The sequence below is a fragment of the Danio aesculapii genome, chromosome 25 (assembly GCF_903798145.1).
Source record: "Danio aesculapii chromosome 25, fDanAes4.1, whole genome shotgun sequence".
Classification (NCBI taxonomy): domain Eukaryota; kingdom Metazoa; phylum Chordata; class Actinopteri; order Cypriniformes; family Danionidae; genus Danio; species Danio aesculapii.
The window spans coordinates 22,034,158-22,049,551 of NC_079459.1; the positions used below are offsets into that span (position 1 = coordinate 22,034,158).

Genomic DNA, 15,394 nt, shown 5'->3' on the forward strand with positions numbered 1-15,394 from the left:
TTAAATCAGAATTTTAATAGAATGAAAAAATAATATTACAATATACTTAAATAATTGCAACCCTGGGCAGCATAAGACACTATTAAGACAAACTAAATCCTACCGATTACTAAGGATGTTACGATTTGATAATGATAACGATGTGACAAAAATATGTGACGATTCAAACCTGTAGAAATGTTAAAACAATTGTGATTCATTTTTTGAACAGAGGGGGCGCTGTGTTTACAGTCACAAACTCGCTTTAACTACCCATCAGCGGCGAACAAGACTAAGATTATAGCGGTGAATTGCGCCAGACAAAACACAAACCGTGTGCAAATACTGGAAAAAGACTTTTACTTGCACTAAAAGAACAATAAAAACAGTGCAGTACAGTAACAAACTACCGTCACAGACGTCAATACGGAAAAAGCTATTAATAGGACAAACCACATGGACCACAGAATTGGCATTTCCACTTGCTCTGATGAGTGCTAACGTTACGGCGATCACACGGTCCATCAGTTGTTTTATAGAGCCTTCTTTGATTTGTATTGTTGTTTTGATTTAGAATTTGTTTTAAATTGGTAATTTAATTGCACAATCAAAATTTGTTTATATTAAAGAGTCTTCTTTAGTTTCTATTATTCACTTTTTTGTTTTTTGGAGTTTGTTTTAAAATTGCAATTTAGCTTTTGCAGAAAAGCTTTTATTTTCTAAAAAAAAAAAGGATATTCTGAAGTCTCAACTCACTTGTTAAGAGAGCACCTTTGCGCTTGCTCCTCCTCATCTGTGCCGCTGCTAATGCTAATGACGCTAACCGCCGGGCTGGGCGACTCTCTGATAATGATGGACTCTCGCTGCTTATTGGCCACTATGGTCTTACAGCAGCTCTCCTCCTCCTCCGTCTGCTGTGGCTCCTTTTTCACCTGGGCCTGCACTGCTCTTTCTGGAGAGCTGGTTTGCGGCTCCACACTTGCCAACATTTCCGGCATCTTTGGTGATGGACACACTGAGGGCTGCGTGTCCGTGAAATGCGACACATTCATACTCCTAAAAAAGTGACAAGAATGAACAGTCAGCTACACTCTGCTTTTCTGCTCAACTTTTTTTTCCCATTTCTTTAGTTCAACTATGATGTGTTCTGGGAAGTTGTTATAGTTGGGTAAACTTTAAAGGTATAGTTCACCCAAAAACAAAAACTGTCATCATTTGCTCAACCTTTACTTTTTACACACCAGTTTGACTTCTGTTAAATATAAAAGATATTCCGAGGAAAGCTGGAAACCTATAACCATTAACTTCCATAGTATTTGTGTTCCCTAATATGAAAATCAACTGTTGACGGGTTTATTCATAATATATATCTTTAGCACTTAAGTGCACTTGTAGGTGAGTAAATTTTGGATGAACTATCCCTTTAAAATGGGGTAACAGAGTTATATTTATACTTGAATATTTCTATCTCTAATAAAAAAAATATATATCTTTTATTTATTATATATATATATATATATATATATATATATATATATATATATATATATATATATATAAGATTATAAATTAATATTATAAAGTAGTAATCAAACCATTTAAAATAAATTACTACTTAAAATATTATACAAACACTACTATATATATATATATATATATATATATATATATATATATATATATATATATATATATATATATATATATATATATATATATATATATATATATATATATAAATAAATAAAAAATATAGTAGTGTTTGTATAATATTTTAAGTAGTAATTTATTTTAAATGGTTTGATTACTACTTTATAATATTAATTTATAATCATTTCTGGGTTCAACTATGATGACTTCTGGGAAGTTGTTATAGCTGGGTAAACTTTAAAATGATAGCTCACTTAAAAATGAAAACTGTCGTCATATACTCGACCTTTACTTTTAACACACTAGCTTAACTTACTTTCTTCTGTTAAACATAAAAGATATTCCAAGGAATGCTGGAAACCTATTACCATTGACTTCCATAGTATTTGCTATTTGTGTTCCTATTATGAAAGTCAACGGTCAAATCTTTAGTACTTAAATGGACTTGTGGGTGAGTAAATAAAACATTTTGGGTGAACTATTCCTTTAAAATGGGATAACAGAATTATGCTTGCATATTTCTATCTCTAATAAAAAAGCATATATATTTAAAATATAGTAGTGTTTGAATAATTTTAATTTAGTAGGCATAGTAGTAATTTGTTTATTTTGAATAGTTTGATTACTGCTTTATCCTCTTAATAAAAAAAGAATATAAATAATTATTTAAAATTCACACAAATATGAGGCTTTTTTGGTGATTTTTTTTCTCATATGAAGAATGAAGTCACATGAGTTGCTCAGGTGTGATTGTTCACAGACTTTAACAGTGTGTAAAAATCTTGATGGTTCTGTGGGTCTCGTCTATCAAATCTGATCTTTAATTTGTATTTCATATCAGATTCAAGTCAGGTGATTGGCTGGGCTATTCTACGGCTTTATTTTCTTTCTCTGAAAGCATTTAAGTTTCCTTGGCTGTGTTTTGGATCATTGTCTTGAAAATGTCCACCCTGGCTTAATCTTCATCATCCTGCTAATGTAGATGTTAGACTGAAGCAGCTAATATTTATTTACACTGAGGAAGGGCAGAGGGTTGCTGAAGAACTACTGAGATTTCAGCTGTCGTCTGGGCTTTCACTGCCTTCTTACAGCTCCCTTTCTTCATGTGTTCAAAAACCTTTATCCTGCATCATTTCATTTTATTACACACAGCTTAATTTGTATACTAATTAGATTTGTTTTTGTTTGGTTTTGATTATTATCAACATCTGGTTAAAATGTCAAGTCAGCGGCACCTTTAGAAATAGGTTTTCTGTGAAAAATGTGACATGACGAATACTTATTTATTACTGTATTTGCCAATGTAAAAATAATTAGACAATTTGTAATATGTAAATGAGTATGCATGTTATGTTTCCTCATTACGCAAGCCACATTAAAACTTTCAGCATGTTTTAGATAATACAACAGCTTATGTTTCAGAAAATACTGTAGTTGCCAAACTGGAGTATTATGACATTCAAATGAAGGCACCCTGTTGAGTTTCTGCACCCCTGCCAATGACTGCAAGCTTTTGCTCACCTGTTCTGGCTTGGTTTGTTCCTCTTGTTAGATGCAGGTTGAGGCCAGACAACATGAGCGATGCCAATGTTTATAGGCTGATGGGCTGACACAGCCATTTGGTTGGGAACAATAGGCTGGGGCATCACTGAACTGTAATGGCTGCTGTGTGGTCGCACTTTCCTTTAGTAGAGGGAAAGAATAATGATTAAAAGGTCACTTAAAAGCTCAAAATTAAAGATGCACTAATCGACTGACCAGAAAACTGAACTGGCAGATTTTTGCTCTAAACATGTTTGAATTTTTAATTCTTTTTATTTGGTCGATTTGTTCTGGACTTATAAAAACTGCAATGATTTTATAGTACAAAAGGTCAACAGACGCAAGAGACGAAGCACAGATGTTCAACAGAAATAACATTCTGGCAGCACAGGAAGAACATGATAAAAGCACAAGGTATTCTGCATTCAGTTCATTAAATTGAATAAATATAGACTTTTATTCATTTCGACATTACATAAGATTGTTCGTATAAGACATTAGTGTTTGGCCAGTTGTCATTATCGTTTAAGAGTTTGAGTGTTTCAAAACTAGGAGAATGTGTGTTAACTTTAAACTCAATGTACTGTATATGGGCTTCATTTAATATACTTGTGATTCTGTTAATTTGATCTGTATCATGGTTGTGTTTTAAATATTTGCGTAAAATACAGGAATTTTACAATGAGAGGTTTTATTAAAGCATTATAAGGCAAAGCCATTGTCTTCAGAAAAAAAAATTCTTTTTCTTTTGTTTTTAGATGATCTCCTTATAATACACATTACATACCAGCACATCTGCTTTGTTTCCAGCACTAAGCAAGGAAATGCAGTTGTTCCTGTTGTTCTGTAAACACCACCAACAGGCAAAGTAAATGCATTTTTATTAAGCTTGTCTACTGTTTTTGTTTAGTACAGGTATTATTTTACGTAGCACCATTTCACAAACGGCAAACAATTCTCTCTTTGTTCATATTTTGAAATGATGAAATCGAATTAATATTTCCTTTCAATAAAAAACACTTTGGTATCAAAATCGGTCCATGAGATATGAATTTCGATGCATCACTGCTAAATAGTTTGTGTCAGCATATGATATTTGAGTCTCCATCTCGATCTTCTTACCCCCAGTCTCCTCGCCTCTGCGCTCCGACGACTGTATCAGATGCCAAGCTCGTAGCAGGTGGCGGGACCTGCTGCCAAGCTGGCACAAGGATCTGTGGAGTTCTGTTGGACCACGGCTGCTGAAAGGTCAAAAAAGGACAATGGTGAAGCTTTGTAATGGATCTGGCTTCAGGTTTAATATCAAAACTGGTATGTCAAGACGGAGAACAAGAACTTGGCTGTTAAGCACACTATCTTGTGAAATGTGCCCTCACTTGTGCTATAACTCCAGGCCTCATGGGTAAGGGCTGGATAGCTGGGGCTTGGGTTACTAAAGGAATGGTGTTCTCCATTCGAACCGAATACCCGGCTGGCTGATTTGGATTTGAAGGGATTCCTGTAGAGTCAAACAGACAAAAATTAGGAATAAGTCAGTGGTTATTCTCAGTCAAAATTAGACATGGACAATTGCGGCAGAAATTTCCAATTTAACATGCACCAAGCAACTTTCCTAAACAACCGAGCAGAATTTTTTAAACCAACAAAACATTGTTCCAAGTAGAGTTGGGCGATGTCGACCAATTTGGCATCGTCGATGTCTAATGTGAAACATCGCGTCATCATAGGCGGGGGTGAATTAATTATTTATGAATAATTAATTAATTCATAACAAATTAATTATTTGTAGCATACCGTTTCAACTACCTGACCCGCAGGTTCTTTGTTTTACCCATAAACAAATCATACTGTAAATAAATAAAGTTACACACAAATGACCACCTGTCAATCCTTTTTTGTGTGAGACTCTGGCATGAATAGGCAGAGCGATCTGTGGCATTATAATGGCGTCGTTAAACTTGGTCGGTAAAAAAGATGCCCAACCAACAGTATCTGAGTTTTTCGCTAAAATTACAAAGTACAAGTGTGAAAGTGAAAGGGTGAGGTGGAGTAAACAGTTCTGAGTAGGGCTGCACGCTGATTTTTTATTTTGCGATATCAATACAATTTCACCAGATAACTTAATATCTCTATTTGGAAAGAATTTATTCTGTTAGATCGATTAGGAGGATTCTGCAGTGGGAATGCAGCTTCATAAAATCTAATAAGCAATCCATAAATTTTTTGGGGTCCCTAGACACATTTTCGATGTGGTCTGTGCTATTTGCAGTGCCTTTCTGTATTTGCATGTGTTACGAGTATTTTCATGCATAGAAAATAAAATACATTTTTATTAATAAATAGATAAAATCTATTTATTTTATAAGTAAATAACAGTTCTATTTCTTATAGTTTACCACCACTATTTTACTAGCACTAGCAGTACTAAAACAACAAAAACTGCTACTAATAGTAGTTATTACAATTGCTTTAATATTATTATAATGGAATCATTGTCTTGCTGAAATGTCTGCCCTAGTTTCATCTTCATCATCCTACGAATGTAGATGTTGGACGGAAGCAGCTAATATTAATTTACACTGACGAAGGGCAAAGGGTTGCTGAAGAACTACTGAGAGATTTCAGCTGCTGTCTGGGCCTTCACTGCCTTTCTACACCTCACTTTCTTCATGTGTTTAATACTTTTTTCCTGCCTCATTTGATTTTATTACACACAACTTCATTTATAAACCAATTAGATTCGTTTTCTTTTCATATATGGATTTATTTGGTTGTTATTAACATCTGGTGAAAATTTTAAGTCAAAAGCACCTTTAGAAATATACGTTTTCAGAGAAAAAAGTTTTTATTAGTAAATAACAGTAATATTTCTTATAGTTTATCACTGTATTTTACTAGCACCAGCAGTACCAAAACAAGAAAAACTGCTAATAATAAAAGTTATTACAATTACTTTATTATTATGATCATTATATTTCTGTAAAATAATAACAATATATTTCCACACATGAATATGACTATAAAAACATTAAAAACCACACTATATATTACTACAAATTATTTGGACCAATTATGCAGCCCTAAAACAAGCACAGCAAACTATAGTTTTGTTTATGTAATTGCAAATAAATATTATTTATTATATAGCAGTGTGCTTCAAAGTACCTTGCAGTGCAGGAGGGCACAGAATGAGTGCCTGCTGAAAGGATTCGTTACATCCAAACTGGGCGCTTCCGGTCTGGATGGGAATCCCAGGATGCACCACAGGTGGAGCAGACGGCGGCAGGGTCTAAAAGTGAAGGCAAACAAATCAGACTCTGGAACAATCTGTCGTCGTCTTGCATGCACTTAAACCCAGAGCCTCTCCGGTTTTACCTGAGAGTGGACAGATGGCATTTTGTTGAAGGCGACAGTGATATTTGGAGCACTTGGAAGCGTCACGGGCTTCATGAGCGGCGGTGCTTTGTTGCGGTTCAGAGTATCAAAGATGCTGGTTCTTGAATGACACACGTCCATGATGTGGAAACAAGACTGGACACTGTTGGAGAGACCAAACCAATTCTTTGAGATTGTGTAACACGTAATACACTTTGAAAATGTTACTGGAAATGTGTGGACGTACTGGTTGCAATGGGGGAAATCCATCAGGTGCTGCATAGTGACGAAAGGGTGAGTAAGTGCATCTGAAGGGGCAATTCTTTGATCGGCATCGATCATCAGCATCATCTTCAGCAGGTCCACAAATTCTCTCCTGTCAGCTTTCTCTGCCAACTGGTCACAACCTTCCATGTTGAGCATTAGATTCACCTGATGAAAGAATACAAAAAACATAAACATTACAAATAAATATCTAAAAACGCATATACAAATATAGAAAAACAACTATTATTATTATTATTATTATTATAATAATTATTATTATTATTATTACTACACAATTTTATAATAAAGTTATTTTTATTCTAATAGAACAATAATTTTAGTGCAATATTTGCAAATAATAATTACAGAAATACTGTTTTTCTTTTAACAATTTATCTTTAGTATAATTAATGCATATAATCGTAAACAAATATTACTAATTCCATTAAAATGTAATTGTAACAATATTTGAATATTTATAAAAATATTTACGCGATATAGCTATTAGCAACATCAGTTTAAAACTTTCTGTACAATATAACTTCACAATAATATATTTTTAGCAGTTAAAATTAAAATTTTCTAACAACAGCAATTGTATTTTTTTAATATTGTGAATTATGAATATTCATGTAAACATCACAATTAATAATTATTTTATATAATGTAGTATTGCTATACTGTAATTCATAACTCAAATTATAAAGTAAATGGTCAGAAATACTATATTTTATGTTATAATAGACCTACTTGAATTTAATTCATAATTCCCCTTAGGCCAAACATTATAATTTGCACCTTGCTTGCTAAAATGTATTTATTATTTTTGTTTACTTTGTAGATAACTGATCAACAAAAAATACATTAAAATAAAGATACAAATTATACCGAATGAAATTGGTTACACAAGAGCATTTTTTTCCAACAAAATTTGCCTATATGAAGTGGTCAAAATTGTTTCAATGTTTCTTGTTGCTATTTTGGGTTTTTCATCGAATTTGTTTTCAGTCTTATCAGGTAACAATCCAAAGTAATTCAAAATTCAAAACCATAGTTATACAATAACTTGCCTAATTGCCCTATCCTGCAGAGTTAACCCAATTAACCTAGTTAAGCATTTAAATGTCACTTTAAGTTGTATAGAAATGTCTTGAAAGATATCAAGTACAATATTACTTACTGTCATCATGACAAAGATAAAATAAATCAGTTATTAGAAATTAGTTATTAAAACTATTATGTTTAGAAATCTTCTCTCTGTTAAACAGAAATTGGGGAAAAATAAACAGGGGGGGGGGCTAATTATTCGGACTTCAACTGTATATGGCATAATATAATGATATTATTATTAATAACAATTAAGTGTAAGGGTTATAGTTTTCATTACTATTATTATTATAAAAACTAGTATTTTTAAAAGCGTGTGTATTTATAATTAACAATAATGACAAAAATAGTTGCACTTTTTCCCCCTCTGTCTTTATAATGCATGGCAACCATATTTATTTCTTTCTCATTTAGTTTCCAAATTGACATACAGATGCATTGTATATAGGGTTTTCCACAATGGGTACAACAAAACAACCCAACATCCGAATCCAGAAATTGTAGAAATAAATGAAATTATAAAATACAAAAAAAAATCCCCCATAGATGAATAAATAAATATGAAAGTTACATTAATGATTCAAGGACATTATAAGAACAGTCAAAACAATACACTCATAATTGTTCTGTATAGTCAAAAAGAAAATAGATAAAATTGATTTGTTGCTTTTCAGGTACAATTCAATTGTGTACTTTTTAACCCATGTTGTGGCACCCAGTCTACCCTTTTCTTTTCTTTTTTTAGTACCTAAACTATATACACATATGAAACTATGAGGATGGTACTTTAAGGATCTTAATTTTTTTTATTCGTTTGTTTATAAATATTTTTTTTTTAATCTGTATTGTTCTTCTCACTTGTCTTTCTTTTATGTTCTCTCATTACAAAAAAAATATTACACAAAATAATTCACATCGTTACGACTATACTTTCTATTATAAATCTGGTCTTAATGGAAGAATATATTCTACCCATTTTCTTCATGTCTCATTAAACTCTTCAGTCTTTAAACGACAATTCATTGTTAGCCTTTCCATCTTATAGATTTCATAAATTACGTCATACCAGCCACTAATTTGAGGTATTTCGAGCTGTAACCATTTTTTTGGTTATGGCTTTTTAACAGGCTATCAGCAAAATTTTCAGTGTTTTTTTTGTCAGATTTTTCTTCTAATATAGGATTTTTTAGGCCTAAATATAAAGTTGAGAAAGAGAAATCGATGGGGATATGGAATATATTCTATAAACATTTATGAATTTCTAGGCAAAATGCCCGAATTTTTAAACAATTCATTTGAGCTACATAGTATCCAGCAGAAGTATCGCTTCTGATCAAGGGGTTATGAAGAAACAAATGATATTTTTCCAACCAAATTCCCTTCAGACTGAGGAGGATGTTGATTTCCATGGTGTTTGAAAAATACTTTTCAACTCTTCCTCAGGGATTTCAATATTACACTTTTCCTATTTATTTTTTATATAATATGTGTTACACGTCTACCGTATTTTAAGAAAACCTCTATAATTTCATAGTGACGCAGGTTTACTGAGGTCTTACATGTCCAATGTCATCCAGGCAGCTGAAAATGTACTTCCTCGCCTCCTTGGACTTTAGCCCCGTTTCTGCCTCGTGTTCTTCAGTCGTCTGCAGAAACAGGAAGCACGTTTTAAGTCATTACATAAGAACTTCACATCAAAACTTCATGCGGCGCACACAGTAACTCAAAGCAGACACTTCTGCTGTAAGTTAATGACAGCAGCATCTGGTCTGAATGAGAAATTATCTGCTTGCCTTCAGTCTCCAGGCAGTGTACGGTGAATCGGACTCCTTGCAGAAGAACCGTGCCGTCTTCGTCCCCACGTTCAGAAGCTGCTCTCCTGGCAAGCCTTGAGTTTGAGAGATGTAGCGGATCTGCAGAGATGTTCATAATATTATTAAATCAACCCATTAAAATAAGTTGAGCTGAATCCATCTGAACTTATTTCTTTACAAATCTCCCCTAGAAAGATGGTACTTTTCCAGCATTCCAGGAGGAAGTATTGCAAGATAAGACTGGTCTAGAACAAGCAGGTATGCAACGTTGTGCCAAAATACCAATGAACAAATCAAAACGCCATTTTGCCTAAACAAGTATCCCTAGTGCTTGCGAAAGATAAACATGGCTTGAACATATTGAGGAGGAATGTGAGCAGTAAAGTCTGTTCAGCATGGTTCAAAAGTCAATTTACAAAAACAATCAATCTAAAGATCGATTCCTCAATAAATCATTAACCTTAATAATGCAAAATGTGCCTTAAGGTAACCATTAACTTCCATAGCAGGAAAAACAAATAATATAGCAGTCAATGGTTACAGATTTAAAACATTTTTTCAAAGTATCTCGTGTTCAACAGAACAAAACTCAAATTTGTATGGAACAAGCAAAAGCTGAGTAAATGATTGAACAAAAAAAAAAAACTGAATAGAAAATGAAAATTTAGATTTTTGGTTGAACTATCCCTGTAAAGATTAAATGCAATGATTAATATACAGGGCTTGACATTAACACCTGCCAACCTGCCAAATGCGGGTAGATTTCAGCTGTGGTGGGTAAGACAGCTGCTCCCACTAGCCATTTTAGCTGGTTGGAAATCAGTTTTCAATTGTAGTTTTCTTAAAAGTAGGGTTCAACAATTAAGATGACCCAATAGGCGTGCAAATGGGATCTTAGAATCGAGAAGCAGCAGGACTGACAAAAATAGCTATGTTCGTGCAAGCCAAAGTAAGCAGGTGAATACAGATTGAGAGGAAGATAACTTGCAATGTGATGTTCTGCGAAGCAACCATGCCTGCAAACTCAATTGGTGTGATCAGGCTTTTTGACTTTTTGTAAGCAGCAGTGGTTGCTGCTTTAGCTTTAACCATTCTTTAAACAGATTATTAACAGGCCTAACGTTAACACGATCATCCTTACATTTTCACACAAGGTATGCTTTTCACCTGATTTCTTTTGCTTATAATTTATTTGATAATATGGTTTAATTATCATTTTTTACAATAAGATTGCTTTAATAGGAGATTGACTCCCTACTTAGTTAACTGGTGATCTGAGACCTTTAGCCAGGACACAGACATATGCAGTTTTAGATACATGACAAACTTTTTTATTATATATATATATATATATATATATATATATATATATATATATATATATATATATATATATATATATATATTTTTTTTTTTTTTTTTTTTTTTTTTTTTTTAAAGAAACATTTTGTTGAATAAAAAATATAGTATACAGATATATTTTGCTTATTTTGACACTAAAATTTGTGGCCAAGAAATAATTATTTATTTATGTTTGGTGTGGCAAGAGACAAATTTGGTAAATCCTTAATTTCGACCACTGAAAAGTCATGTGAAATACACTATGAAACCACAACCCATTTGCTCATGCACATTGAGCAAGGTCATACACAACACACAAAAAAGGTAAATACATGTGAACATAACACAAAATCTAAATCAAGTCATTTTAGCATCTCAAAGTCAAATTTATGCATATAAATAATTTTCCCAACAACAAAATTGTGGCTGACGAAAATGGCAGACGGCTAGTAATGTTGGAAATCTTCTAGCCAAAATCCTGCAAAAGTTAACGTCAAGCCCAGCTAATACATAACTAGCGCAGTCTCCGATGTAAACACTGGGAACTGGTGCATGTTTACACCCATTTGTTTCTGCAAATGGGATATTTTCTCCCAAAACGTGCATAGGATATTATAAATATAAACAAAATGTTTAAAATCCCCAACTGATTTTTTTTGTTAACACATATGAATCCGGGAAATGCTCCAATGCACCACAAAAGGGAAAAATAAGCATTGTTATTTGGATATATAAAATTTAAGAGTTGAGGCAACACTTGGAAAGCTCAGTGTTAAACTGTTAATACAGAGAACAGTGTGAGGTATGCCGCTCCTTAAGGCTTTGTTAAGATGCCAAGTCAAGATGTTGGGCATTCTTTATGCCCACAACAGATGTCACACCGATCAGGCTTAATGCAAGCCAGTGCAGTGCTCTTTTATCATTCGGTTGACGCACTAAATCCAAACAGTACACTGCATTACATGGACAGTTCATACAGCAACTTGAGGGCACAACTGACCTTAGTTAGTAAACATCATGTTTAATTGGATAGAAATGACCAAAAGGGTCAATTATGAACAATATTTCATGGCAAATGCCACTAGAAGTGACAAAAAAAAAAAAAAAAAAGAGTGAGATGTTAAGTCACGATTATTAAAATGTCTCAAAATTAGAATTTTAAATTGCTTAATTAATTAAATTTAATTACGTAAAATTGTAGTTTCCCCCCTTGGCTATTAAAAGTTACTATCTTAAAACTGATTAAAATAGAAAGCTACTTTAAATTTAACAATATCACAACATAATATTAGATATAGATATTTGTTTTGAATTTCTGGTTAAATAAATGCAGCTTTGGTGGGAACAAAGACTTCAACTTTTATGATTATTATTTTTTTAATGCTCCCAAACTTTTAAAAAGAACTACGATTTTGTGTATTTATGGCTGCTTAATGTGTTTTGACATGACTGCACACTGAATGTTTAGTTTAAAATAGGGCAAAAACCGCATGTAAAAATCAATTCTGGGGACAAATACTGCCCTCAGCATTGATCCTTTTTGTGAACAAAACACTTCCAGACGTGACCAATGACCTCAAGACAGCTTTGTTTTTCATTTGAACAGATTTAAATAAGCCGTGCACCCAGTCCAAAGTTCATAGTAACAATCCCTTTCATAAATTTTAAAGGACGGTTCATCAAAATACACTACCAGTCAAAAGTTTGGGGGCAGTAGAATTTTTAAATGTTTTAAAATAAGCTTCTCATGCTCGCCAAAGCTGCATTTATTTAATCAAAAATACAGAAAAAAGGTAAAATTGTGAAATGGTATTGCATTATAAAATAACGGTTCAAGAGTAGTTTATAAATTCATTTAATAACTTGTTCCAGTGATTTTAAAGATGAATTTTCAGCTTTATTACTCCAGTTTTCAGATTCCTTCAGAAATCACTCTAATATTAATTATTATTATTAATGGTAATAGTAATAAAAGCAATAATGACCAGTGTTGCCAAATTAGCAACTTTTCAGACCTCCCCTAAGCGACAAATTTTCAAAAAAGCAACTAGCGACAAATCTAGTGACTTTTTTGGGCGTTACTGGAATTTTTTATATACTCTCATGCAGGGGCGTCGATAGACCCAATTTACTGGGGCACGTGCCTCCTGATAGATTTTTTTGTATAAAGCAAAAAGGAGGGATGATGAGTCAGGGAGGTAAGACTTAATAAACCTAATTCTCTGCCATGTGTCAAGTCTAAGACCACAGATAATTCTATAAAACAATTATTTTTAGTATTTTATTGAATTGTCTATAGAATTTCATTCAAATGAAATTAATATTTATGCAAAAGATTTCCTAAATGATCTTAGCATATAACTCCAGTTGTGTCTTAACATTGTTTTCCAGTTACATTTAAGATTTAGAATAATTGTTAGGGATGCACCAATACCGATACCAGTATCGGGTCGATACTTGGTTAAAATACTCGTATCGGATATGAAAGGCCGATACCACGCACCGATACCACTCAACAGTAATTCACTATACATGGATGCGATGTTGTCCTCCTACCCGACCTCAATGTCTTAATGTATTAATTAGCCTAATGTATTATATATTAATAGCTTAGTCCTTATAAACAGTCCGTTTATAAAATACATTATTAACGAATCTTTAGGCTACTGAAGAATAAACCAAATATGAAATATGATCCTAGCAAATGATCACAGCTAAACAAGCTAGCACTCATTTTATTTCTAAACTATAAATAAAAAAATGAAAGAAATTTTAAGTAATGGAACATTATGTAAAACTCTAAAGACTACAGGCTAAATAAAAGCTTCTTGTCAGAGCTGAAAATCACTGCTGTCACCGCACGCGTGTCAGTTTACAGCTTCTGTAAAGATCAGACAGCCTATACAGATCACACAATCCCAATAAACACCATGTAAATGTATAAATACGTCGATAAGTATTGTTAATGGAATATTTATAACGATATGATCTCGCTTTTGGTTATATGCCGGCTTTGAGCATTTTACGCGCGCTCTCTCTCTCTCACACCAGCCGGCAGTTGAGATGCGCTGCATAAGAGCGCTATAGCTACACACACTCCACAGCACACTAGCAAGATAACAGGTGCTGAAATCCACGGGACCAGTTTTATTTGTTGTTTGTTCTTATTTTAAAATGCCTTTTATTTTTAAAATCTCTTGTTAATATAGGCTATCGGGTAACAATCTCCCTCAGAGATATTGGAGTTCAATAACGTGGTGCGCAGTACCCAACACTGCCCTGTAAGTTTACACACTGCATAGACTATAGGCCTACAGTTCTGGTGTGTTATGAATATATATATATATATATATATATATATATATATATATATATATATATATATATATATATATATATATATATATATATTTTTTTTTTTTTTTGGAGGGTGGGTGAGGGTGGGGGAAGGGGGTGCGTGCCCCAGTAGAACTTTATGTCTAGCAATACCTCTGCTCTCATGTGTACGTACTGTATGGTTCCTACTCTTCCCCACGAGCTGTGAGTGATGCCGTCGGCCCCTCCCCAGCCTCAGAGCATTTACGGGCAGCGCAGTCCTTGTACAGCAGTCTCTCATACCTGCAGCCTGAGAGCAGATCAGCCCTCTGCGTACCGACGGCAAATGATTTAGCATCACGAGTGTGAGGTATTTCCCTTGTACAGTCAAACCGATCTGCTTCTCCTTTGTTTTTAAATTTAACAATTTAATTTGACTGTTTACAAATTTGACTGTGTAATTTGTCTCGTTTACAAATCACAGATATTTTAGTGACAGTTTCGGAACTTTCCTGAGTTTATTATGTCTGAGACATTAATGTAAATACACTACATTGATCGATACTGATATGCTGTAATCAAACAGCAATACATTTAGTTAAATTACATGCAAACAAAGTGTCTTGCAAATATAAATACCACTTTATTAACCATAGGCTGTTAAACAAACAGAAACGGTTGGACGTGATGACGTCAATAATATGCAAATCGACGTTTGACGTAATCTAGCGACTTTTCGGGCAGAGCTTAGTGCCTTTTCATTGAAAATAGTTGGCAACACTGATAATGATAATGAAAAGAGTAATAATTTTTATTTGAAACTACATACAATAAGTAAGCAGTTATTTAATTTTTTTTATAAATATTTAACATTTTTTTTTACATTTAATAAATGCCACCTTGATGAACAGAATAATTTTCTTTAAAAAACTTTTTGGGTACCCTTTGTAAACCCTTTGTACTGCGGTTTCGCTTTCTTTTGTCTATATTTGAAATAATCTTCT

General features: G+C 33.2%; 1 protein-coding gene across 4 annotated transcripts in view; it reads right to left on the minus strand.

Annotated features, from left to right (window-relative positions):
- Nucleotides 1-15,394, minus strand: part of hipk3a (homeodomain interacting protein kinase 3a) — a 67,088-nt gene that overhangs the window by 10,871 nt on the left and 40,823 nt on the right. The window contains exons 4-13 of one of the 4 annotated variants that reach the window (XM_056452435.1): nt 9,714-9,833; nt 9,480-9,566; nt 6,794-6,978; nt 6,547-6,709; nt 6,337-6,460; nt 4,548-4,669; nt 4,294-4,409; nt 3,959-4,015; nt 3,151-3,312; nt 736-1,035 (exon numbers count right to left, since the gene is read on the minus strand). In XM_056452435.1, the coding sequence (XP_056308410.1) occupies nt 736-1,035; nt 3,151-3,312; nt 3,959-4,015; nt 4,294-4,409; nt 4,548-4,669; nt 6,337-6,460; nt 6,547-6,709; nt 6,794-6,978; nt 9,480-9,566; nt 9,714-9,833 (1,436 nt within the window). Of the gene's footprint in view, nt 1-735; nt 1,036-3,150; nt 3,313-3,958; nt 4,016-4,293; nt 4,413-4,547; nt 4,670-6,336; nt 6,461-6,546; nt 6,710-6,793; nt 6,979-9,479; nt 9,567-9,713; nt 9,834-15,394 lie in introns of all 4 variants that reach the window. The other 3 variants (XM_056452434.1, XM_056452439.1, XM_056452436.1) reach the window with 3 other exon arrangements.